This window comes from Drosophila albomicans, chromosome 2R, assembly GCF_009650485.2.
Source record: "Drosophila albomicans strain 15112-1751.03 chromosome 2R, ASM965048v2, whole genome shotgun sequence".
NCBI classification, from domain to species: domain Eukaryota; kingdom Metazoa; phylum Arthropoda; class Insecta; order Diptera; family Drosophilidae; genus Drosophila; species Drosophila albomicans.
Window position 1 is genome coordinate 27,997,725 of NC_047631.2, and position 25,578 is coordinate 28,023,302.

General features: G+C 38.2%; 2 protein-coding genes across 2 annotated transcripts in view; one reads left to right on the top strand and one right to left on the bottom strand.

Moving 5' to 3' along the window:
- LOC117574012 (cGMP-specific 3',5'-cyclic phosphodiesterase) overlaps positions 1-25,578 on the bottom strand; it is a 57,744-nt gene that overhangs the window by 14,581 nt on the left and 17,585 nt on the right. Inside the window, exon 3 of the mRNA XM_034257596.2 lies at positions 11,180-12,440. Within this exon, the coding sequence (XP_034113487.1) occupies positions 11,180-11,848 (669 nt within the window). The 5' untranslated portion in view covers positions 11,849-12,440. The remainder of the gene's footprint in view (positions 1-11,179; positions 12,441-25,578) is intronic.
- Positions 3,167-3,746, top strand: LOC127566027 (uncharacterized). The gene has a single exon (XM_052007376.1). It carries the CDS (start codon positions 3,183-3,185, stop codon positions 3,699-3,701), a length of 519 nt encoding a protein of 172 aa, XP_051863336.1. The 5' UTR covers positions 3,167-3,182; the 3' UTR covers positions 3,702-3,746.

Consider the following 25,578-nt stretch of genomic DNA (forward strand, 5'->3'; position numbering starts at 1 on the left):
ATTCAGCAAACATGTTTAAAAGCAAACTATTTAATTCTGAGTACATGACTACGAAATACCCTGTTATCATTTATTAGTACTCTGAACGTAAATTATTGTACACAGCTTCTGTTTATTTAACCAATGAATACGAATTAAAAAGCTGCATAATTAATTTAGCTGATTTTAATTTTCATATCTACTGTCTCCAGTAGATTAAGCCTATAAGATTCATGCAATCTCTCAGAATCCAAATACCCTTATTTTCTTTTTCACTTCACAAACAAAAAATAAAAAGGACTTTATACCATATCACTAATACAATCTGTGCAAATAAATCGAAAACTGGCACATAATTCCAATAGAAATTTTGTATAAAAAGCATACAATTTTGACAGAATTTGTCAGAAGAATTTTGTGGACTGATTAAAACATGAGAATTCAAGCTATCGTCTTTGGGTGTGTCCTCTTGGTAATCTGCTTGATTAGGAGCAGTGAAGCCGCTTGTGCCTCATCCATTTGCACCCCTGATGAATGCACCGAGGTGGATAATGCAGCACATATTTCCTGTGTAGCGGCCACAACAACAACTACAACAGCACCAACAACAACATCAACAGAAACACCAACAACTAAAGCATCAACAAACAAATCATGGAAGAAATTGGGCAAATTTGGAAGGCGACCAATTATTATCAATTTCGGCTATATGGCTAAAAAATAATTCTATTTGTTCACAATAAAAGACGTGATTTTGCATTGCTTAATATAATATTGTATAATTGAGTATTATTCATACAAAAAATGTCTTTAAAGAAGTTTTGTATAAAACACTGTGCCTAAAACTCCCATTCATTGCATAAATAATATATAGTAAAAGTAATTCTAATGCAATACTAATTTATATTTATGCCAATCTATTTCTCATTTAAAACTTAAAAACTAAAGTTATTATTGTGAATTCATATTATAACCAATTTGATTCAAGTTAAATAATCTTTTATAAATCGTAGATAAATAACTGTTATACAGATTTTTATTTGCGCTTTAAAATATGCTTCTTTTTTATATAATATTCTAAATGTTATTACCGAGGTCTGTTTTAAATGTTTATTATTTTCTTTAATTCTCGCTTCATGATAAGCTTATTGTTTGCCTTAATTTGAAATGCTAACATAAAAGTACTTTCATGTTGGTTGTTTTTTTTATTATTTGCCCTTGTCTAATCGAAACGTGTGTTAGTTCCAGGCCTACAAATTAACCCATAGTTTGAACAAGTCTTCAGCTGTTGAGCATGACAATGTGATCTCTATAAACTATTTAATGCTTTTATGTTTCGTTCGTAGAAAGCAATTGAACAAATATAAAAAAAAGTAAAATAGTAGATTGACGTAAATGTAACTAAATGTAATTAAGGCAAAAGACGTAACTAAACTTAGTTGTTTAGTTTCTGATTCTTACAAGCTGTGTAAACAGAATCTTTTATCTAAATTTGACCAAATAAAAAGTTTTGGTATAAAAAGTGCCAGAGTCAGGCAAAAACTAATTATCTTTGAAGTAGAAGTTCTACTGATATCAACATGCGTACCCAGACCGTAGTCCTTGGTTGTGTCCTCTTGGCTCTTTGCCTGATCAACAGTACTTCTGGTACATCGACCACCACCACAACAACAACAACGACCACAGAGGCAACAACAACAACTACCACAACAAGCAGCACCACCGTGGACTCCACAACAAGTGCAGAGTATGGTGCTTTGGTTCGTTTGAAGAAGCAGCTTCGTCGCCTTGCCCGCCTGCAACGATTGAGGAAAGAGCGTCAGGCTGCCAGAAGGCGTGCTGCTCAGAGATTGAGAAAAGCTTTGCGCAATTAACGGAGATGTATCAACAGAAGGCGTCGAAATCACGGTTAATCTCAAAAAATTGATTGATTGAATACGTTTTACAGACATTTAAAATTTTTTTAAATCCTAAAATGAGTTTCGAAACCTTTTTAAATTATAATTGTTTCAATAAATGTATTTAATATAATTTATTTCATTTTAATTTTTTTCTTGTTGAGAAAATATTTCATAAAATCTCAAACGACCATAGCCAAGTTTCCAAAATAGGTTACAATAATTTTTATTTTAGAAAAGACGGAAGAAAAATTTTTGAAAATCAACTTTAGCTGAAAGGATTCCAAAATTTACCTGGAACATAAATTTTTCATTTTAAACAAAAAGAATATAATTTTTTTTGTTTAGTGTGAAAAATGGTTTCAGGAACTGTTTTTAGGATGGAAAAGTACCCGACTTCAGGATTTCTATTCTAATTTTTAAAAAATTCTATATATTAATTAATTTCTTATTTTCTAAGGCTTTTAGAAATAAAAAATAAATATTATTCTTTTACTTTTACTTCTCATTAATAGAGAATATAAAGAGTTTTAAATGCAATCGACTCGTAGCAATCAAGTATTTTTAAGTTTATATGAATAGACAGACCTAGTGAATAATTTAGAATATAAATTGCGTGTCTTTTAGATACACTGCTCGCCACTTAAATAGGACACCTTAACTTAACTTCATTCTTTCCAAGTCGTAGAATATGGCCGTTACAAATCTTGGTTATGGTATGTAGAAAAATATGTTTTGATTGTCAATAGAAGTCAACGGATATTTCGTAGCCGTAGTCGAGCCCTCTTGACTAGAATGTTTTGTTTATAATAGACAGATGTTTAATTGGGTACACACACATATTTAATATTCTGTGAATACTCCAAAACTTTTGTATCAATGTGGTAAACACAATATAAATTACTTGGCAAACAATTTAACATTGATATGTGTATTTAACGTATGTATGACAAGATTATTAACCAATCAGGAGGGGATACTAAAAGGTTTTATTTGATTTCATTAACAATAATATTGAATTTAGTTGATATCAACAATTGTTCAAACATAAAATTGCACACCTGGAACTAATGCCATACGTAAAATAATGTATTATGCATGGGATTCCATATCTCTGTAAGTATTTGGAAATTCCGCAAAATCACAAACACTTTCTGGATCAATAAAAGTACGGGTTTGCCTCATACAAGCTGGTTAAATATAATAAAATTGGGAATATCGAATTTGCCCTATCGAAGATTGGTATAAAAGGGCCACACTTCTGTCCCAAAGTATCATTGTATCATCAGTTCAACTGAGTTCAACATGAGAATCCAAACCGTAATCCTTGGTTGTGTCCTGGTGGCAGCATGCCTGATCAGGAGCAGCGATGCCGTTTGTGCCGCAACAACTTGCACAGCAGCTGAGTGTGCCGAGGCTGACAATGAATCGGATCCTTCCTGTGTCACCACGACTACGACTACGACTACAACCACAACCACTGCTGCTACCGACACAGAAGCAACCACTGTAGCTTCCGACTCAGCAACAACAACCGTGTCATCCAGTTCCTCCTCCTCTTCGGACTCCGCAAGCACCTCCACCTCTGCTTTGACCAGATGTAGGCGCAGGAATCGTCGCTTGTTGAGACGCATCAGGGTACTCCGCAGGCAACTCAGAAATTCGAGAACTGGAGTCAGAAGAGTTATTAGAGTTAATCGTGTTGTTAGCAACGGAGTCAACAACGGAGTCAACCGAGGAACCAACAGGAGAGTGACCAGGGTTGTCAACGTGGGTTTCCGTAACGGCAGGGGCCAAAGGGGGCGCGTTGTCGTTGGAAAATAAACAAACCAATGCCTGTCTTACGACTACTTCGATTGTTTAATATTATTAAATGCTATGATTGAACATTTTACATTCCGCTTTTTATTTAAAAGAAAATTTTCGGGTACACTTCTACACGATCTTTCGATACCAGATTTGATGGACCTGCACTCGAATTAAGGAAACAAGTAAGAAAGCTTCAGTCGAGTGTGTTCGACTGTGAGATACCCGCTACCCATTTTGAGTATCATCAAAATATTGCGGTATTATTTTCATAATATATCGAAAATACTACCTGATCGAGACAAAATTTTCGAGAATCATAATTACTGTTGTTTTTATTGTATACACCGCAGCTCTAGCTTTAAAATTACGCTTGTTATTCGATTTTGTTGATTTGCGGGGGAGGAACTGAGCGTGGCAAAAATTAAAAAAAAACAAACTTGATCTGCGTACAAACATAATAAATGCTGTAAAAAAAAATTTTAAGCTTTATCTCTTATAGGCTATGAGATCCAGTGTTTCATATGGACAGACGGACAAACAATCAGACGGACAGACAGATATCCGGACAGATGTCCTTCTGTCCGGACATGGCTAGATCGTCTCGGCTGTTGATGCTGATCAAGAATATATTATATATACTTTACATACATTTCCTGCCGGCACAAAGTTATAATACCCTTCTACCCTATGAGTAGCGAGTACAAAAATTGATAGGTCCGACCACTCCAACCACATTCGTCTTTCATTTTTGTATAGTGAGTAAAACTGCAACTAGATCTCAGACGCTAAAAGGGAAGCAGCTACTATTTGTGTTATTAATTTTTTTTGTAACATTTGACATTCCTGTGAGAAGATGAATTTGGAGAGTAAAATAAAAATTAATTACAAACACATTTCATAAGCTGGAATATATATAGTACATATAGTACAGTATATTTTAATGCCATTCGAGTGCAATAATGTAATGGTTTATTTGTTTCTTTCTTGTAATATCTTATTGTTTAAACAGAAGTGATTACATTCTTAGCGAAACAAATTATTTATTTAAAGCATTAGCGTAGTTTAAGTCAAAATTCCAGCTTTTGACTAGTTATAATCAAAACATTTTGGTAAGTAACAACTAAGCGACTCCAAGACTTAAAATTAATTGATACAAAAGAGTCTATTGCAGTCAAACCATAACTTCTTGTGTGTTTTCTGTTAATCTTTTATTTTTATGTCGAAATATAACTGATGAGAATAATATGTGTTTCTCCACTGAAAGCATACTATTATGTCAGAACCCGCAAATAATAACGTTCTTGTTATGATATTATTGCCATTTTATTAACCTTGGCAAATAATTGAATTCAGATCTTTTCTTTCGGGATTGATACAAATTTTGTGTATCTTCTTATTTATTTAATTTAAAGAAAGACGTCATAAGAATAATATTCTTCATTTATTGTGAATAAAATATATGCTATTGTTTCAAGCATAATGCATTCTTTCATCAAGTCATATGTTCTACAGCAAACATTAATTGATAGGTGAAAAGCACTGCTATCAAATAAGACCTTTGTTCCATTCCCCAAATTTGTTAGAGAACATTTGTGCAAACATATAATATCAATACCAATAGATGATTTACGTTCTAATAAACGAATGTCAATAAGTAAAAATCGAGCATAACTAGTAGAAAATAAAGATGCAGAGGCAATTTTTGTATTCGCCAGGCTGTGCAAATAAGCTAAAATCTGCAAATAATATTGGGCCATCGAAAATTGGTATATAAGGCGCCAAGGCTTATCACCAAATATCATTGAAACAGTTCAACTGGAATCAATATGAGAATCCAGATACTAATTCTTGGTTGTGCCCTCGTGGCAATGTGCCTGATCAGGAGAAGCGAAGCAGCTTGTGCCGCAACAGTTTGCACAGCGGCTGAATGTGCCGAGACTGACAATGCATCGGATCCTTCCTGCACAACGACCACCACAACAACAACGACCACTGAGGCAGCAGCAGCAGCAGCAGAAACAACAACAGCAGCATCGGACGCCAGTGCCACTACAACAACGGTATCATCGGCATCCAGCAGTAGTTCTTCAGACTCCACAACAAGTTCTAGTGCTGCTACTATCGCTAGATTGAGGCGCAGACTCCGTAGGCTAAGGAGGAGGCGTCGTCTTCAACGCCTGCGTAGGAGGAGAATAAACCAGAGAAGATTGCAAGCTCAAAGACTCAGGACAGTGCGGAGGCAAAATAGGCAGGTTGTCAACCAGAACAGGAACCTCAGGAATAGAATCCGTCGTCTTAGACAGGGTTAAGCACACTGTCAGGTGCAGCAGCTAACTCACTCTGAATCACACAAGCTTTAAGTAAATTGGCTAGCATGCGAGTATCTAGCATACTTTCATTGCAGTCAATATACCATATCCAGATACTTTGCAGCAATTAAAGAACATTAACATAAAATCTTACGCTTTTTTATTTGTCTTACTCTTAAAGTGTTATCTCTTTTAGTTTTGGGCAGCTGCATTTAGCTCAGCTAGATGAATCTGCTGATCCACATGTGTTGATCTCGTATTACTAAGTTGACACTAATCTATTTCCACATGTGATTGAATCGGTTCGATACACCTAAATACTAACAATTAAAGAGTTATTGAATATAAACCACAAACCAACCAAATGTAATCTGAACTTAATCCTTTCTGCATCTTCAATCAATAAACAAAAATAAATATATTTAGTATTTTATTGACAAATTCTTTCATACTATATGTCGGTAAATCTCACGTATATTTCTTACATGTAAGAATTTGTAGAATATATGTAAAACTTAAATCGGAATTTGTATGTTAACAAAAAAAAAGTGTGTATTAAAATCAAAACAAAACTTCTTACGATCTCATTGAGTATTTTCTGTTATAGTTGTTTATTTTAAAACAGTTTATAATTGGGTCAGCAATTTTAACAACAATAGAAAAATTCTCTCATTGTGATGTATTCACAGTATAAACAACAAATAAAAGATGCCTCCATTTATATTTGAACAGTTTCGTCTTTGAGAAATTATTCAAATCAGTTTCTTTGCTTATAGTGTTTATCGCTTCTTCATATTCATTCTACTTAAATAAAGATGAGTGTATAATCTTTGTTATTCTATGATTCTCTTATTTTTCATAAGCACCCCTAACAAAATACATTTTTTGTTCCATTTCACAAATTTTAAGTTTAGCTTTTGAAAGCAATTGGGTAAACATATAATAGCTTAACTTGAAAAGACGACTTGCGCTCATCTATCATTCACGATATTCAATAAAACGAAATTGCTTAAAACTAGTTTCAAATAAAAGTGCAAGGGCGGTTCTTGCCTTTTCTCAAGCTGCGTAAATAAACTATAATTGGCAAATAAAAGTTTCTTATCGAAATTTGGTATTTAAAGCGCAAAATTTTCTCACAAAGTATCATTGGAGATCTTCTACTGATATCAATATGAGAATCCAAACGGTAATCCTTGGTTGTTTCCTTGTGGCATTGTGCCTGATCAGGAGGAGCGAAGCAGCTTGTGCCGCAACAACCTGCACAGCAGCTGAGTGTGCCGAGGCTGCTAATGCGTCGGATCCTTCCTGTCTCACAACAACTACGACTACAACAACGACCACTGAGGCATCAGCCGCAACAGCAGACACAACATCCACAGCAGCATCGGACACCAGTGCCACTTCTACAACGGCATCATCAGCATCGTCCAGCAGCAGTTCCTCAGACTCCACATCTAGTTCTGATGCTGCTACGATAGCGAGATTGAGACGCAGACTGCGCAGGCAAAGGAGGCGTCGTCTTCAACAACAACGTGCGAGGAGACAAGCTCAAAGAAGGAGGCAAGCTGAAAGACGCAGGGCAGCATTGAGGCAACAGAGGCAGACAGCTCAGCAAAACCGAAACCTTAGGAACAGAATTCGTCGTCTTACACAGGGTTAATAATAAGCAGAAAGAAAACATGTAATAAAGCTGCAGTCATGTCTTGACTATGGAAGACCCTCACTTCTCATGGGACCCCTTAAAAAATGTAGCTCCCTGAATTAATTTCGAATTAATAAACATTAAAATGTTACTTTAAAACATATAAATTCTTATTTATTCTCCTTTATTTTGTAAATCATTAAAAATATTAATAAGTGACTACCGTGATTGATAAGCGCTTGCTTTCACTGTCATGCTTTCACATGCCAGATTATCCTTGGCATTATACAATAACTTATATTCTTTAATAATTATACCCGCTACCCATAGGGTAGAAGGGTATTATAACTTTGTGCCGGCAGGAAATGTATGTAACAGGTAGAAGGAGGCATCTCCGACCCTATAAAGTATATATTCTTGATCAGCGTCAACAGCCGAGACGATATAGCAATGTCCGTCTGTCCGTCTGTCCGTCCGTCCGTATGAAACACTGGATCTCAGAGACTATAAGAGATAGAGCTATAATTTTTTTTCGACGGCATTTGTTATGTTTGCATACAGATCAAGTTTATTTCAAATTTTTGCCACGCCCACTTCCGCCCCCGCAAATCAAAAAAATCGAATACCAAGCCTAATTTAAAAGCTAGAGTTGCGAATTTTGGTATTTAATTACGAGAATTACTGTAGTAGTTATGATTCCTGAATTTGGTTGCGATCAGATAAAAATTGTCGAAGTTATTAAAGAAATACTTTTGTATGGGCAAAAACGCCTACTTAGTAGGGGTCTGATTTGCTTTGGCCGACAATCTGGTACATTGTGCCGTCTATAGTATATTTTGAATGGTGTACTATATCGATATACCAAACATACCATTTGGTATATTTTAAGTATTTTTTAGTATTTTTGGTATATTTTGAAAATGATACCGCAATATTTTGCCTTTATTAAAAATGGGTAGCGGGTATCTCACAGTCGAGAACACTCGACTGTAACTTTCTTACTTGTTTTTATATTTGTAAAAAAAATTTGGAATTAATATGAAGCACCACAATTTAGTCTTCTGTAAAATTATATATTGATAAATACGAATTTTAGTTATTATTATTACTCTACAATAACAAACCCAAGTAGGTAAATACATAGAATACATAGATATTCTTGAGGTCAAACGGACAGACTATTATATACTTTATATAACTATATATTTTTCTACGATTCGAACTTTTCACTGCATTAGATTTGTGAGCAAAGCTAATATAAATTTTGTCAGTCAATAAAAAATTATTCCGTTATAATCAAGGTTTCTGTATTCCTCACTCAGTTCAAGTTCACTTTAGAATTTGGATATGAAGTCCCTTGCCACCACAGTTAACAAAACTTCACAGAGGATTCGATTTGACAAAGAGAATTCTTACTGAGTATGCTCGATTTGAAGTTATTCCGTGCCCTCAATGGGAATTCAAAATTATTCTTTCTGGGATTTGCTGTTTGCAGCTTTTGATGTAAGATATATACCAGCTGTTTCATTTTTGTTTCTATTTGACTGATATTTGCAGGTTCGGTATTACTCGTGACATGCTTATTTATGATAATTATTTGTTCAATAGTATTTATTATTTTATTCTACGTTGTATAACAATTGTGCAAATATATAGAACAATTTGAAGATTTCAGTTTATATAGACGAATGTCAATAATACCAAATCGTTAACAACTAGTCGAAAATAAAGATGCAAGGGCAATCTTTGCATTTGTCAAGCTGTGTAAATAAACTATAATTTGCAAATACAATTGGTCTATCGAAAATTGGTATAAAAAGCTCCAAAGTTCTTCACAAAGTATCATTGGAGATCTTCTACTGATATCAATATGAGAATCCAAACGGTAATCCTTGGTTGTGCCCTTGTGGCACTGTGCCTGATCAGGAGAAGCGAAGCAGCTTGTGCCGCAACAACTTGCACAGCAGCTGAGTGTGCCGAGGCTGCTAATGCTTCGGATCCTTCCTGTACAACGACAACCACAACGACAACGACCACTGAAGCAGCAGCAGCAGCAACAGACACAACATCTACAGCAGCGTCGGACACCAGTGCCACTACAACAACGACATCATCGTCTACATCCAGTAGCAGTTCTTCAGACTCCACAAGCAGTTCTGATGCTGCTACTATTGCTAGATTGAGGCGCAGACTGCGCAGGTTAAGGAGGAGGAGTCTTCAACGTCAACGTGCGAGGAGACAAGCTCAAAGAAGGAGGCAAGCTGCAAGACGCAGGGCAGCATTGAGGCAACAGAGGCAGAGACAGAGAGCCCAGCAGAACAGGAACCGCAGAAACAGAAACCGTCGTCAAAGACAGGGTTAAGCATGATCATTAAAGAACATTTATAAAACATTTATTGCATTATAAAATCTTTTGTTCTTCACCTGAAGCTTAGCTTCTCATGTATTTCTAATGACATACTAGAAAACTTTGTGTAATATACTATTATTTCGATTTCATGCATTGCCTATTGGAACTTTTGTCTTTGTCATACAATAATCTTTTGTCTACTCAGAAGCTCTGCTCGTATGTTTGCTAGTATCTTTCTATCTACGAACAATTTCTGTGTTTTGTTGTTGCAAAACGATTGTTCAAACAGACAATAATACAATTGGAAAGAAGATTTTCGTGCGTCACTAATATCAATAACAGAAAATTGCAAATAACTATTTGAATGAAAAAGATGGCACGTTTTTGGGACTATTAAAGCTGTGCAAACTGTCTGAAATTTGCAAATAAAATTCGCCTATCAAAATATTGCACAGAAAGAGCAGACTTTTGTCACAAATTAATATTGGAGAGGTGAAACTGATGTGAAGCGAAATTAATTCTTTTCAATCATACGTGTAGTACAATAAACAAAAATTAAATGCTTTGCAGAAACATTTTAGTTCGATACTCTCCTATTATTGTTTATGAGAGCAAAACAACAACACGTTTCAACTTCAAAATAACTGCTACATTTTAGGATAAAATACTTTTGCCTTTGCACACTTTTAGGCAGTCAAAGTAGATTGGCTCTTTGCCAAAGAGGCGTATAAGTAATACAAAGAGCTACACATAATTGCTCAATGAATGTGATTTTGTCGCAGCTATATTGTCTGAAAGTATAAGTCTTTCCAATTAGCCGCACTTTTGCCCTCCCGGCTAAATCAAGAAGAAAAGCAAATGAAATTTGTGAAAATATCAATTCCGTTTATTTGCTCAACAAACAACCAGAATGGCGCAGAGGCGGAGACAGAGAGTGAGAGAGAGAGTGCGAGAAAATCTGCACAGCATGATGAGGCGACATCTTAAAACAAACCAAAGCAAATGTAAACACTGCAAATTAAACGAAATCCCACACTGCAGCGTGTGCCATACGATATGCAAATGTTAAAGGGAGAATTTGCTGCACTGAATGACTATGATTATTTTCATTTAAATTTTAGTATGAGCTATTTAAGATGGAATTCTTTTGTTGCCGCTGAAAAGTATGCTATACTTTTGATAAAACACTCACCTGCTGCACGATGGGCGAAGCCATCCATTGCTGAAACAAATCCGAGGTAACTGAGGGCCGTTTGTTGTGCGACTTGTGACTTTCAATGAACTCGTGAAGGCGACTCAACGCCTCGGGCGGTGCACGTTCTGTTAGCCATTTCTCAAAGGCTTCGGGCTTCTCCTCGAAGAGGCGTGCCACCTCGTCGACATCTTGTTGTGTTGCCGCAGACGACTTGCTGCACTTGGCGGGCGTTGAAGAGCTTGGGCTGCTGACGCTGACGTTGGCAGCTGCCGTTGCTGTTGGGCTGGAGTTGTTGTCAGTGGATACTTTTGGCGTGCTCAAAGTCTGCGTCGACGTTGGCGTTTCTGCGGCTGCGTGTTGATTGTTGTTGCTGCTCTGCAAGTGACGCTCCAATTTGGCTTGATTGCTTGTGGTTGCAATTGCCGGCACGTTGCAAGTTGCCGTTGCCGTTGTCGTTGCTATTGGTGTTGTTGTTCCTGTTGCCGCTGTGGCTGTTGTTGCCATGGCTGTTGCTGTTTGTATTACATCTGCTGTTGGTAGTGGCGCCTTTTTGGCACCATTGGTTAGTGGTTTCGCAGACTCGCCTGGCGCCTCTGGCGGGCTTCGTGTACGCTCACAGGTGGCGCCGGCGCCGGCGCCAGCGGCTGGCTGTGATACATCTGTCATTGTGCCTTTAATTGATTTGTCTTTGGTCTTGATATCCGATTCGAATTCGTTGCTCAACCAACTGGTACCTGCAAATATTCATTGTATACACTCACTCACACACACACACACGCACATTCACTGAGCAATTGGCTTGTTAGTGTGATTTCGGTGAAAGCGCGCTGCGTGTGCTGATTAAGTCACGTATACGCCCACTTGGCAGACTTGTTGCTCGTCGCCTGTTGCTCGGTTCCACGCTTCGCTTTGATGGCTTAGCTCCTAATGGGCAGCGACGTGCAGGTAACCCCCTCTCTGGAAGGGGTAATTGATGAGGCTGTTGGTGACTCAGACTCAGACTCAGACGCAGTTGCCCTGCAAGTGGGTGTGACGCATCTTTAGCTAACTGTGCGCGTTATGTTAGCTTTTAGATTTTCGCTTGCGCACGTTTTTGTCCTCCGTTTCTGGATTGCTTCGCTTTAAATACGTTATATCCTCGAACAAAATGGGTCAGAGCTTGCTAGCTAATCCTTGACGGGCTCTTTAACAGCTCATTTTTGTTTGATTTTCAGTTGAGTTGTGTGCGTTGACTTTTCTTTAAGCCGCCGGCAGAAAGCTGAAACGAAAGAGACCAGAAAAAAGTTAGTATTTCATGGCGGATTACTTTCGCACTCGAATGGAACAAATTGAGAGCGAGGAAGAGCTGAGTCACAACATGGAATTGCAGACATATCGCCACTTAATTTTAATGGTTTGGCATTAGAAAAGTTTTGTGGCTACTGCCAAAAACGGATTTAAACATGAACCTACGCCACCACTTTTCTGCTTTCTGCTCAAAATATCAATAGCTTTGGGTCTTTCGAGATTTGTTTCGAATGCTTTGGCATTTTGTTTATTAAATAAAATAAATTCTCATGCTTGGCAATTTAACCAGATTCATGTGGCATATCAATTATTTGGATGCCATTTCTTTTGGTTTTGCCATTTATAAAATGTCAATCCCATCTTTGGCCAAATGAATTTCAAAAGCACAAGCCAAGAGAGAAACGAAACGAAAATGTGCAAAATAGAATTTATTTGTGTGTAATAAATTTGTTTGTTTCTTTATTGTGAAAATATCTCGAAAATCTGGCCAATACCTAATGGAAAAATATTTAAATGCTTCAATGGAGCAAGAGACAAAATTTATGATCACAAGGTGCAGTGCGAGCGAGAAAGAGATGGGAGAAAGAGCTTTTGCTTCACTGACGTCAAATGGACAAAAAGGGGAACTGAGAAGCAGAACCAGAAAAGCCACCCAAACTTGTTTCAAGAGCGGCTACATTTCAGAAGAGCAGACAAACAATATTTAAATGAAAATGGGGGAAGCGAGCCGAGGCAGCAGCGGCAACATTTGGGGGCAAGAGTTGCCATTTATGCGCATTTGCATTAAAATGGCTTTTGGCATTTGCATAGAAATGCTTTCGGCATTTGCCACGTGCGCTGCACTCGCAGCTCGCAGCTCGAACTCGAGATATCGCAGCAACATTACCTTGACTTTAACTTTAAATAACATTCATGCCACAAAGTCTCCATTCTATCATCACAGCGTACAATACTGCTTTATGGCTCTCTCACACTCCCTATATTTCCCTATGCCTTTCTTCATTTGCCCCGCAGCAATACACATTGATTTTCAGCTTCACCTTTTGTTAGCAAAATTGGCTTCGCCCATGCAGCAGGTAATGTTTACGCTCTGCTTGTTGTTGCTGATTGCTGTTCCTGTTGTTGTTGTTTCCATTATCACATTCTGTTTGCCCAGCAAAGAACCTGTCCAGTACCTTGACCAAAGCGCACTTCACTTGCATTTGCATCCCTTGCCACAAAGTCCACTTTGCCTGCTACTGCTGCTGTTGGTTGCTGTTCTTTCCGTTTGTCATAAACAACGTTGTTTTGAATAAAACACAAAAGCAAACAACGGACAGGGAACTAGTTACAAAAGTTGTGACTCGACCCTTGCATACCCTAAGTGTATTAATATCTTGCTGCCTTACTCCAAATCGAGCATGCTCTATGGCAGACTAACAGAGACTTCAGGCGACATAAGCAAACAACGACAAAGGGCAATAACAACAACTAGGAGTACAAGAACTACCTCGAGGTTTATCACGCACTCGTTTGCAATTTCAAATTGGGTAATAAATTCTTGAACTCTGTTCTCTGTAAGCAACTTGCTCTCTCACTCACACTCTCTTCCTGGCTTTGGCTATAGCTACGTCACTTTGCCATTCATGAGCGTGTGAAATTGCTTTGTTCTCGCCGGCATTTTATAGGGCGGTTAGGTTACTGTTACCAAGCCTGGGCGTGGTCATATCCTTTGCCATTTGACTCTCTCTCTCGCTCTCTCGCTCTCTTTCTGGATCATTGTGTTTTTAAATTTAATGTCAACACTAAAGATTAAGATTTTAATGCGCTTTTTTGGTTAACAAATTCTTTTTATAGCCAAGAGACTCTCTGTCTCTATTTTGGCTGTTTGCATTGGGGGCGTGGTCAGCCGCCCCAAAATGGTAATCAAGCTGTGATGCTCGAAATGGTTGAAAATTGCACTGCAAGTCAGAATTTATGGCTAGAGTTAACGAGAAAATTGCTGAAACTATTTTGTTGATATGCAATGAAAAATATAATATTTGAATTTATTCACTAAACTTACGTAGCCCAGCTTGTCATTATTCACATTATTAAGAATTTAGTTATATGCTCTTTTAGTGCACTTTAATCAGTTATTACATTTAAAATTTATTGCCAGTTTAAGTTCGCAATTTAATATTAATTGACAAACAACTCAAAAGTGACAACTACTTGTTGTTACTTAAAATAACTTATACGCAGCGTTGGCATCAATAATTAATTAACACAATTGCATGCAAGATAAATTTCGCATTAAATTCTCGGTTTTAAATCCCCCAGCTTAATATTAAGTATACGCACATTGTACATACTTTGGCTTAGGCTTTAATTTAATTCAATTGCAAATGAGCAATTACAATCGCTTTATGTGCACCAAATGAAGTTTGCTTCACAGCTAAATTAATCAAATCATTTATGCCCAAATGTGCAACAAGACGTCCGTCTGCCAAATGTTCTCAATTAAGTCTATGCAAATGTATTTGTGGCAAGTGTTGCACTGTCAGTTTGCATGTTTGTCTGCCAGGCGTCAACAAGAAAACGCTACAATAAATTTACATAACTTGAAGCGACTCGCAACCGTTGGCAACATTTGCAACAAAATTGCAGCGACACGTCGTGGGACACTCTCGGTTGATGGGCCGCAATTAGTGTGGCATAAATATGGCGAAATTATGCGAGGCCCAACAAAACCGCAAGAACTACAAGCAAGAGAGTTGATGAAGTTGTGCGGAAATGGCAAGCGGATATAGCACGCATCGCAGCATACAAATGTGGTTGCCACACACACACACACACACATACACACGTACAGAAAGCCACAAAGCAAATCGATGGAATTTTAGATATTAGACGAAAACGTGGGCAAAACTGGAATCCCGCTGAGTCAATTTACTCGCAAACGCAACAAACAAACAGCAAAACTGACGAGTGTTGTTCATATTTCCGTTAATTAAAAAATATATATACATATGTATGTATATAAGCTGCGTGTTTCTCCCCTTAGCATTTTGTTTATTTTGTTGCTGCAGTTATTTTTAATTAAAATGCACAGCAAAACATGTCAGAAACCGCAGCTACGCCATTAGTTGCAGGTGCAGCGTGCAGCGTGCAACGAGCAGCTGCAACATGTAAATGTTGCCTGTGACTTGGCCAACTGGGAGAAGGGCGCCCCTAATGGTGGCTGCCATAAATAGATGGAACGCAGGGGAGGCTTTTGTAGTTGCTCATGTTCATTTAGCCAGCACGTCTGAAATTAGAGAATTAGTGGCCACATTGTTGCTGCATCGCGAGAGGAGTGCAAGGTGAGCTCGTTGCGCGTTGCCATTTTGCAAACCGGAAATGCCCATTACGAGTAAATGACGTGCGTGCGTTGCCAATGCAGCATTGGCATGCCACACACTATATAACTCTCAGGTCTTAGCTTGCAGCGACATGGGGACAGCAGCTGCTTGATGGCTGATTAAGGGGCGGGGCCACTCATGTTAGTGTAAATTAACTTTGCGGCCACTTTGTAGAGCTGCTGACTGCCAGCCTTGTCAAGCTCGCTTTCATTTTCGTGTTTTCAATTTGCCAAATTGCAACACTGCATTTTCGACTTGGCCATCAACGGGCGCTAAGCGTGGCCAAAACGGCGCCAGCCTCGCGACACATTTGCCAACACAGTCACGTAGCCATTACACACACACACACACACACATACACACTGAGTGAGAGGGAGACGGATGCACTTTATAAGCTTTCATCATCTGCCGCTGGCTGCCTTTTTGGCTTGCTGAGTGGAAAATGCGTCCAAGGAGAGTCAACGCTATGCGGCAGCATGTGTACAACAATGGTGTTGACATGCACCAGTCACCGCTTACAGCCAAAAGCCCGCTCTTTCCACTCTTCCCACTCCCTCTCCCCACAACTTCCCTCAGCATTCACCTAGTCGTCGTCGTCGTCGTCTATGGTTTGGCATTCTTCAGTTACAAGCATGTTTGCTTGTGGTTTTCGCCCTTGCTGTGGTAATTCTAATTTTGCATTCTCCCACAGCGATTTCCCACTGCACACACACACGAACACACGTGTCGAAACAACGTACATTGTGTTAGCTGCTTGGCATTTCCTTAGACAATACTTGTTGCATAATAATTGCAAAAAAAAAACGACAACAAAATAAAGAACAAGTAAGAAAGCTACAGTCGAGTGCACTCGACTGTGAGATACCCGCTACCCATTTTGAATAAAAGAAATATATTTTGCGATAATTTTCTCAAAATATACCGAATATACTGCAAAAATACTAAAAATATACCAAATAGTATATTTGGTATATTGATATAGTACCGCATTCAAAATATACCATAGACGGCACAATATACCAGATTGTCATCTAAAGCAACTGAGACCCCTAGTAAGTAGGCGTGTTTGCCCATACAAAAGTATTTCTTTAATAACTTCGACAATTTTCATCTGATCGCAACCAAATTTTCAGGAATCATAACTACTATAGTTATTATTATATATACCAAAATTCGCAACTCTAACTTTAAAATTACGCTTGTTATTCGATTTTTTTGATTTGCGGGGGCGGAAGTGGGCGTGGCAAAAATTTGAAACAAACTTGATCTGCGTGCAAACATAACAAATGCTGTCGAAAAAAAATTATAGCTCTATCTCTTATAGTCTCTGAGATCTAGGTGTTCATACGGACGGACGGACAGACACACAGACACACAGACGGACAGACGGACAGACGGACATGGCTAGATCGTCTCGGCTGTTAAAGCTGATCAAGAATATATATACTTTATAGGGTCGGAGATGCCTCCTTCTACCTGTTACATACATTTCCTGCCGGCACAAAGTTATAATACCCTTCTACCCTATGGGTAGCGGGTATAAAAATGCTTAACTCCTGCTATCACACTTGCTGAAAATTGGAGCAAGGATTTATTTAGTTGATGCCAAAAATGTAAAGCATAGCTCACTTTAACAACAACAAATTTCGTCAACTAAAGCAATCTTGCATGTACATAGCTTTGTCTCGCTCTAACACACTTTGTGCTCATTTCAGTTTGTCTTTTGTAGCATACTTTTGAGCGCCAAGTATATGCAAAGTGTGTCAGCAATTGCTGCCCTTAAAAAAGGTAAAAGCAGGCGAAACAACAATAAGAAATGGTAATGAATATGATAATCAAGATAGAAGCAAAAATGTCAATAGCGTTCGCTTTTTCTTCGCTCGCAAATTTGACATTTAATCTTTGCAATTGCAATTTATATTTTGCTACAATAATAATATCGTTTGTCCGTTTGCATTTCAAAATGACACAATTTCATATTATTTATTCTCTCTTTGCTTGCATTTCCAATTTGCCGTTTGCATTTATTTATCGTGTTTATGTAGTCGAGCCGCACACAGAATTTAAATTTTCCGCCACACACCACATTAAAAATTACTATTTACTGTTGGCAAACAAGTGACAAAAAGAATTTAAATGCGCCGAAAATGAAATTGTTTTATTTGATTGAAAATTTTGCTGATTTGCTTTCAACAAAATATTGTCTAAGTTGTGGTTTGTTTCATCGAATACAAATTTAAAATTTCCCCAATTTTTATTTTAGATAAAAAATTTGTTTTATGACCAAAAAGCTTCTATAAACCTGTATAAAACTAAAAGTTTTTCTTGCACTTTGTAGCTTCTTTTGTTATTTAGCTTTCAATTTTAATTAGAATTCGTTAAAAGTTCAATGCGGACTAAAAGCTTCGTCTATCGTACTTTGTGAAATAAATTGAAGCAAAAAATAATTCACAAATAATTCAATAATTAGAATGTCATCTGCAGCTCTCAACAGTCAACTAAAATTCAATTAAGCCAATTCTCTGAATCAAGTTGCTCCACAAGAAGAAGAAGTCGTCGCTGACTTTTTCCAACTAAAATGCTATTAATTTTTGTCTTTGCCCACACAATTTTACACTTTATCGAATGAAAAACGATGCGGCTGCTAAAAAAAAAAACAACAAGAAAGTGAATGTCAAAGCAAAATAATTGAAAAAGTTTCCAGAGAGCTAAATAGCAAAAGCTCCAAAAGACATGATACGCTGCAGGCGATGCATTAATTAAGACGAATGCTCGAGCATCAGAGTTGGATGACACCCTGTGGCTTTGCAGTAGGAGAACTAAGTATAATCTTCATTAATGCACAACACAATAACCAATTTTCCACTCAACTTTCTTCGTTATTTTGCTAAGTGAGCGTATTTTGCGATTAAATCGCAGAAGGCTCCTCAGGCAGCTTGCAACTCTGTCGCTCCTTCGCTTTCTCGACCCCGAGACCAACAACAAACAAATAACAACGGCAAGTGCAAGTCGCATAAATGTCAACAAAGTTGACTGCAAATACTTTGGTCGCTGACATAATAATACAGCTGAAGCTTCAGGAGCTTCACAGGAGCTGAGCAAAAGTGAATGCGACAGGCCACACTCTCGGGATGCACGGCACATCCTGGTCAGCATAAAAGGATGACTGTGTGACAGCATGCCAAGCACGGCGCCTTTTGTGATGCCTCCTGACTATGGAGTGTCACTTCAAGTGTCGCAATCTACGTGTAGGTGTGTGTGTGTGTGGAAAAACTGTAGGCTGACAGAAGAGCGAAGCAAACGAGACAATGACACTGGCATGAAACACAATTCATTAATTGAGTGACATTTCCATGCAGAGCAAAGTGTCATTATGAATTCAGTGTGCTAGGTAGACCGTGTGCATACCACAAATAACTTTCATTTCTATTTGGCCAATTTGCATACGAGTTTGATATGAGATTTCAGCAGCATCTCTGTTATGTATTGTTCGTTGGCCTAAAGGGCCAATTTAATTCCAATTTGTGTGCGCTGAGAGTCAACGTTTGTTATTCAATTTAGCATCAAAAAAACATATGAAATATATGCGGCGAGAACAAGCGGCAATAATAACATTCTGTGCATAATTTCATAACAGCAAATTGGGGATGTCAAAGTCAAAGTCGTTGTCGATTAAGATGCCTTGTCTCGACTGCTTGATGGCGTCGAGATTGTCGCCTGTCTATTTGCACGCGCTTAAGTGGCATTGGCATTGGCATTGGAAATGTCTTTGCCACTGTGCCACAGTGGCTGCCACAGTGACTGCCACAACGATTGCGCCAGTTCAGTTCAGTTTCGTTCAGTTCGGTTGTATAATATTGTGTGTGTATTGTGTATTATTGTACATTGTGTTCTGTGTGCTGTGTTGTGCCCTTAAGCAAATAGAGCGAAGCGGGAGCATTGCAGCTGTTTCCGTTTCCGTCCGCCATTATCACGGGAAGTGGCGATATGGAGAGGGGCTGCGGCTTTTGTCTCCCTATCTTGTTCGCATCGCCCTATTGACAGTTGTTGTTAATGGCATCACAATATTTAGCCCGAGCTTTGTTTTAAGACAATTTATGCTTGATTGCATTGATTGATTAGCCGCACTTGTTGTTCACTCAGCCACGCCCTATTGTGTGTGCCTCTATCTATGTGTGTGTGCGTCTGTCTGTGTGCGTGCTTCATCGCATCCTGTTTGCTCAGATAGATATCTCTGTGCGTGAGTGTTAAATTTGCTAGAATTTGCTTTTTTTCACGCAACTTTAACTGTCAAACTGACGATACTTGAGCAGCAGCGTTTTAATTAAAGCATTCAAGATTTGCGCATCTAATCACAAATTGTGATTTACATGTGGCCACGGAGAGCCACATTTTGGAAGCCTTGACTAATTTTTGGGAGGAAAACTTTTTAATTAAAACTTTAAACAAACAACTTATATTGAATAATAAATTGTTTTATGGTTAAGTTAAAAGTTTTTGCTTTGCTTTGAGCCAAAAAACTACTAAATTGAATTTTATGCCTTTGGCATGGACTGACTAAATCTTTTGCCGTGGTGAAGCAAACCGAAAAGCTTCTCAGTTAGCACTTTAGACTACTGTGAAGGGCCATTGAACACATTAAGCGGTGCCAAACAAAGCAAATCACAGAGAGTGAGACTAAGAGTGAGAGTGAAAGGAGAGCGAAAGACCTTTTACAAAATAAAAACCAATTCACAAAATCAATGTCAATGCCCTCCATTAATATGAACTGTACATACATCATCATCGCTGCTGAAACTCAAACTCAAACTGAAATGAAAATATAACGAGACGGCTGCTTGGATTGTGGGACGACAAAAACGAAAAGGTCAAAGAATCGCATACAACTTGAGTGGAGATTTCGCTGTTCAACCGAAAAGCTCTCCCTCTCCCTTTGAAGTATGAGTACGAGTACGAGTATGACAAACATAAAGCACATTAATTGCCTGACTTGAAGCCAGCGTACAAAAAACAACAACGAAGGGAAAAACTTTATATCAATGCGTGTAATGTGCGTGGATTTATGTGAGGCGACATGACATGCCCTGGGCCCAGGGCCTGACAACTGTATGAGTGTAGTAGCTGTAACTCATTACTATGCGTCCCACACATGTAGGGATACATGACGAAGATAATATGTATTGTATTGTATTGTATTTTCGAAAGGACCTCATAAAGCAAATCACAGCGTCAGTTGTCATTATTCACATAAAACGAACGACATTCGCTTTTGCTTTTGCCTTGCCTTAATACTTAATACTTAAATGCGAGTATTTTATTTTCAGCTTTTGTTTTATTTTTATACGCTGACAAAAGGGGAATAATAAATAAAGCCTTCGTCACGACCTTCCTGCCTTCTCCCCCGTGTCATGATTATTCCCTCGAAGATAGTTAAAACGTCGCATAAAATGTTGTTGCATACTTTCAGGCGTATGCCACAGAGTATTGTGATAGTTGAGCAACTTTTTGGCGTCTTTTGCTTATTTTATTATTGGCATTTTCTGCAAATAATTCGAGGCTTTTAAACCCACATGCATATACAATACACACACACACACACACACACACTGACTCAGCGACTACAGTGCCTGCAATTTGTACATGTACAAAATGTTTTTGGCTCTGTCATCTCTTTAAGCCGGCAATGACATCAGCTTTGCTTTACAAATACACCCGATAACTCGCCTCAAAATAAATCCCATCAGCCAGTTGGAAAATGACACAAAGCAGACACTTTCAAGTAATATGGCATTAAACTTTTGTGCACAAATTTAAACAAGACAAAGACTGATTGAGTGAACTGACATGACATGACCTGACCTGTTGCACTGCTGCTTCAGCTGCAATAAAGCCATGACAAAAGATGTGTCCAGAGATATGCATTGAAGTGGAATATGTGAGCTTAATAGAGCGATGCAGTTTAGTTATGATTTTCACCGTTGTTCGCCGTTGCAGTTTTTCATAGCTGACTTGTGCCTAATTTCTTTGGCCTTTGTCTTTGCCGTTGACGAGGCATGAGAGTCCTTTGTTTGCAGTTGCAGCTAATTAAAGCTGATTTGGTGTGCCATCAGTTCGATGATTTGAGCTCATATTTAACAGAGTGTCAACCCACTGGTCGGTCAATCATAGTTGCACATCACTCAACGGCAGCTGGACACCGAAATGCCATTAGCATTAGCACACGCTGCGTTCGGTTGACCACAACGTATGCGTCGCCATAAAACATGGTCAACTGCTGACAACAAAAAAGGAAAACAGAAACACACAAAAAAGTGGTAGAGTTTGCGCCGCAGGATAACCGCAGCGTATGACAAACATTCGATTGTACTTTTCCGTTCATTTTAGCAATCGCTGCGCCGTATTGAAAAGTAATTAAAACGCTCTCCATTTCACCACCCACAACGAAATGACGAGTTCAGGTGTGTGTTAGAATAATAAAATATTATGCTGATTTAATTACTGATAAATTATAGTTTTGAACTTTCGGGCGAATTGTGGCCAACAATCATTGGCTGTCACTCACTCAGCTCACAGTTCGTAAATGCGCCACGTTGCTCAAGCACAAGTTCATCAAATATTCATTTATAAACACGCACTGCCAGCATATCAATATTTAATTTAACACAGTAGTTGTCTCCCAATGCGCCCCAAAAGTAAGACAAACAACCCAAAACCCCAGTCGATAAGTTAATGGTTTTCCTTTCAGCTCAACTCGTGACAAGTAAATCAATTTTCTGCAGCACTTTTTCTTCATAAAAAAGGCAAAATGTATAAAAATAATATCATATTTGACTACTACATTGTTTGCCATCTTTTTATGCTGCCTTTTTGTCTTCACTTAAAGCCAACACATTCAGATAAAAGGTCAAAATTGGAAAGTTTTAAAAGCTTTTTGCACCTGAGCTACTTACATAACGTACTGCCTGCTCGCTAAATGCCGAGTCGACTCAACTCGAAACTTTGCCACCTTTTTTTGGGAAGCTCCCCGGAGTTGGTAGTTTTTCATTAATTAAACACTTGGGCGTCCACATTTGTCGGGTGTTTTGGGCTTAAGGGTCTGGTTCCGTTTCAGTTGAGTTTTGGAATTGACACTGACATTTTAGCTTGGCATTTGCAGGCAACATTTCATTTGCTTTTTTTCTCTTTACTTTTTTGGCCAGTTTGTCACTCAAGCGGGAAAGGAGTGGAGCCGAAAGGACTCTGGGCACTGTCTGCCGTTGCTGTTTTTGCTTTATCCGATTAGTTTGGTTCAGTATTCAGTATTTGCGCAGACAGATGGAAAGGCAACGCTTGGGTTACAAGTACTCAAGTGCACTTCTTTGGCAAACTTCGGTTGCCTGGCGAATGTCAAGTGCCAAATGAATTGTTGATTCGGGTCTTGCAAGCTGAGCAGCTTCATATACATGTTTGTGCTATATGTGGAGGTGCTTAAGCTATCGATTTGTCGTTCTCTACTTACCGACATTAATGACTGTAAAATTGTCGTTGGAATGCTTATAATGTGGTCGCAGTTACTGGCAGCAGCGGGCATGGTTCCCACTGGCTGCTTCATCTACCTCCCCCAACCATCCATCAGAGTATTAAACTGTTTACACTGCAAACTTAACGCAAACAAACACAGCACATATGAGAGTCGGAGAGGGCAAGAGAGTGGAGAGTGGAGATGGCAAGATACTTATGTGAAATGATATACTTATGTATATGTTGGCAGATAAGCCGCTTGCCATAATCATGTTTCACGAAACTTTTTATTACTTCCTGATGTTCAGTTCAGTTCACGAAGCGCCTTAAATTGCCGTCATTGAAATGGAATGGATATTTTAAAGCTTTTTCGATTGGTAATTGTTAACGACATTCGGTTGGAAGCCTTCCCAAAAGAGGATTAAGTGCACACGAGAATCGGGTTGGCCTATTATTCATATCCGTATATTAAGTATACGCAAGCGAACAAACTGCATTTTTAAGTGCTGTATTGTGTGCTCACACTGTTCAACGTTTTTATTTTTTTTTTTTTGCAATTAAGTTCTATACTCAACACAGCAGATATATAAAGAAAAAGCTGCCAGTTGCACCCGTAGCCGAAAATCTGTTGCTGAAAACATATCACCAAATATTTTAAAATCTTTTCTCTCTCGTTTTTTTACGACTATACCAACATCTGCTATGAGTGTGTTGTTTGTATGTGTGTGTGTTTTATTTATGTGATTGCGCAAGTTATGGGGACGTAGAAAAACTGTGGCATGTGTCGCAGCAACAAAACCAAAAAACTCTTTACACATGCACAAGCAACTAGCATACGTACGTATACGTGATGCCAGGATATACACAATATCTGCTCTCTAGCCAAGGTGATAAGCATAAATGTTTTTGCACAACATATTTCCATGTGGCAGCACACACACGTGCCACAGATAACAAGCAAATAAATTAATTAATTAAATGTTACTTAGCATGTTCAAAGCCGATGCTCAAGTGTCGCAGCTGCCGCATCTAAAGCTCATTAATGTCACATGTACAACACAAATATTAAATACGAGTAGACAACGAGAAAAAACCAAATACAATTTCAATTGACAGCTGTGATTTATGCACACGAAATATCTGTATCTAAGTAGAAGCTACTAACAAAGAGAATGTCCAGATAGGCAGCCGCATTTCCAGCTAAAAAAGGTCAACGCTTGGCACTTTAGACCACTTTTTTTTTTTTTTTTTTGTGTATATGTGCGAAATTTGCATGAATGCCAATTTATATTATTTCTTTTATTACTTGGCAAGTGACAAGTGCCATTGCAAAGTCGTCTAGACTCCTGGCTGTCGAGTACCTTTCAAATAAACAAAAATGTACGGCGCAAACAATTAAACTGAGCTGAACTGCGCGACTTAAAAATAATCTATAGAATATACTATGTATTTAAAGGTCGAATTTATTTGAAAAGTTTCAAGGGAAATTAACGTTGCGTTCTTTCCGTTTTATGCGCATCCAAAGCCCTAACTTGACAAAGTTAAATTAGAGCGTTGCCAATAAAAACAAAGCGCAACAGATTAACCAAAAGACCGCAAAATGTTGGCCAACCAGTCATGACAAAACGCCAACGCCAATGCCAACCGCCAACGAAAGAAAAAACCAATAAAAGGCGGTCCGAAAGTAGTCGACGTAGTAAACGAGTAAGAGAAACGCAAACACAATGCAGTCCCCGAAAAATCCAACTGTGTGTGTGTGTGTGTGTGTGTGTGTGTGGAGGAGGCAACTTGAGCATGCGGCAGTTTCATTAAACATTAAACATTAATTTTCATTGAGATTAATAGCCAAGTAAATGCTAAAGATTATTAAGGCAGTTGGCTGAGCCATTTAGTCAGGCAAAGGCGCAAAACAACAAAAAAAAAAAAAAAAAAAAGAAAAAAAGAAATCGTTGTGCACTGGGCAAATTATCCAGCCGTGTTTCGGTGTTAATTTTATTTCTTGTTAGCAACAAAACTAAATTGTCCTGCTGAGTCCGGCTGCGTCCAAGAATACATTCATTCTTTCAATTACAATTTGCGTATTTATTTCATTTGCTGTTGTTCAATTAATTGTCTCAGACGCATTGTCTAATTAACATAAGTCAGCTGACTGCAAATATCAACAAAAATATATATAATATAATATTGGATCACGTGCACGTAAACAATTGCGTAATTGCATATTTGACCAATTGGCATTTGAAATTG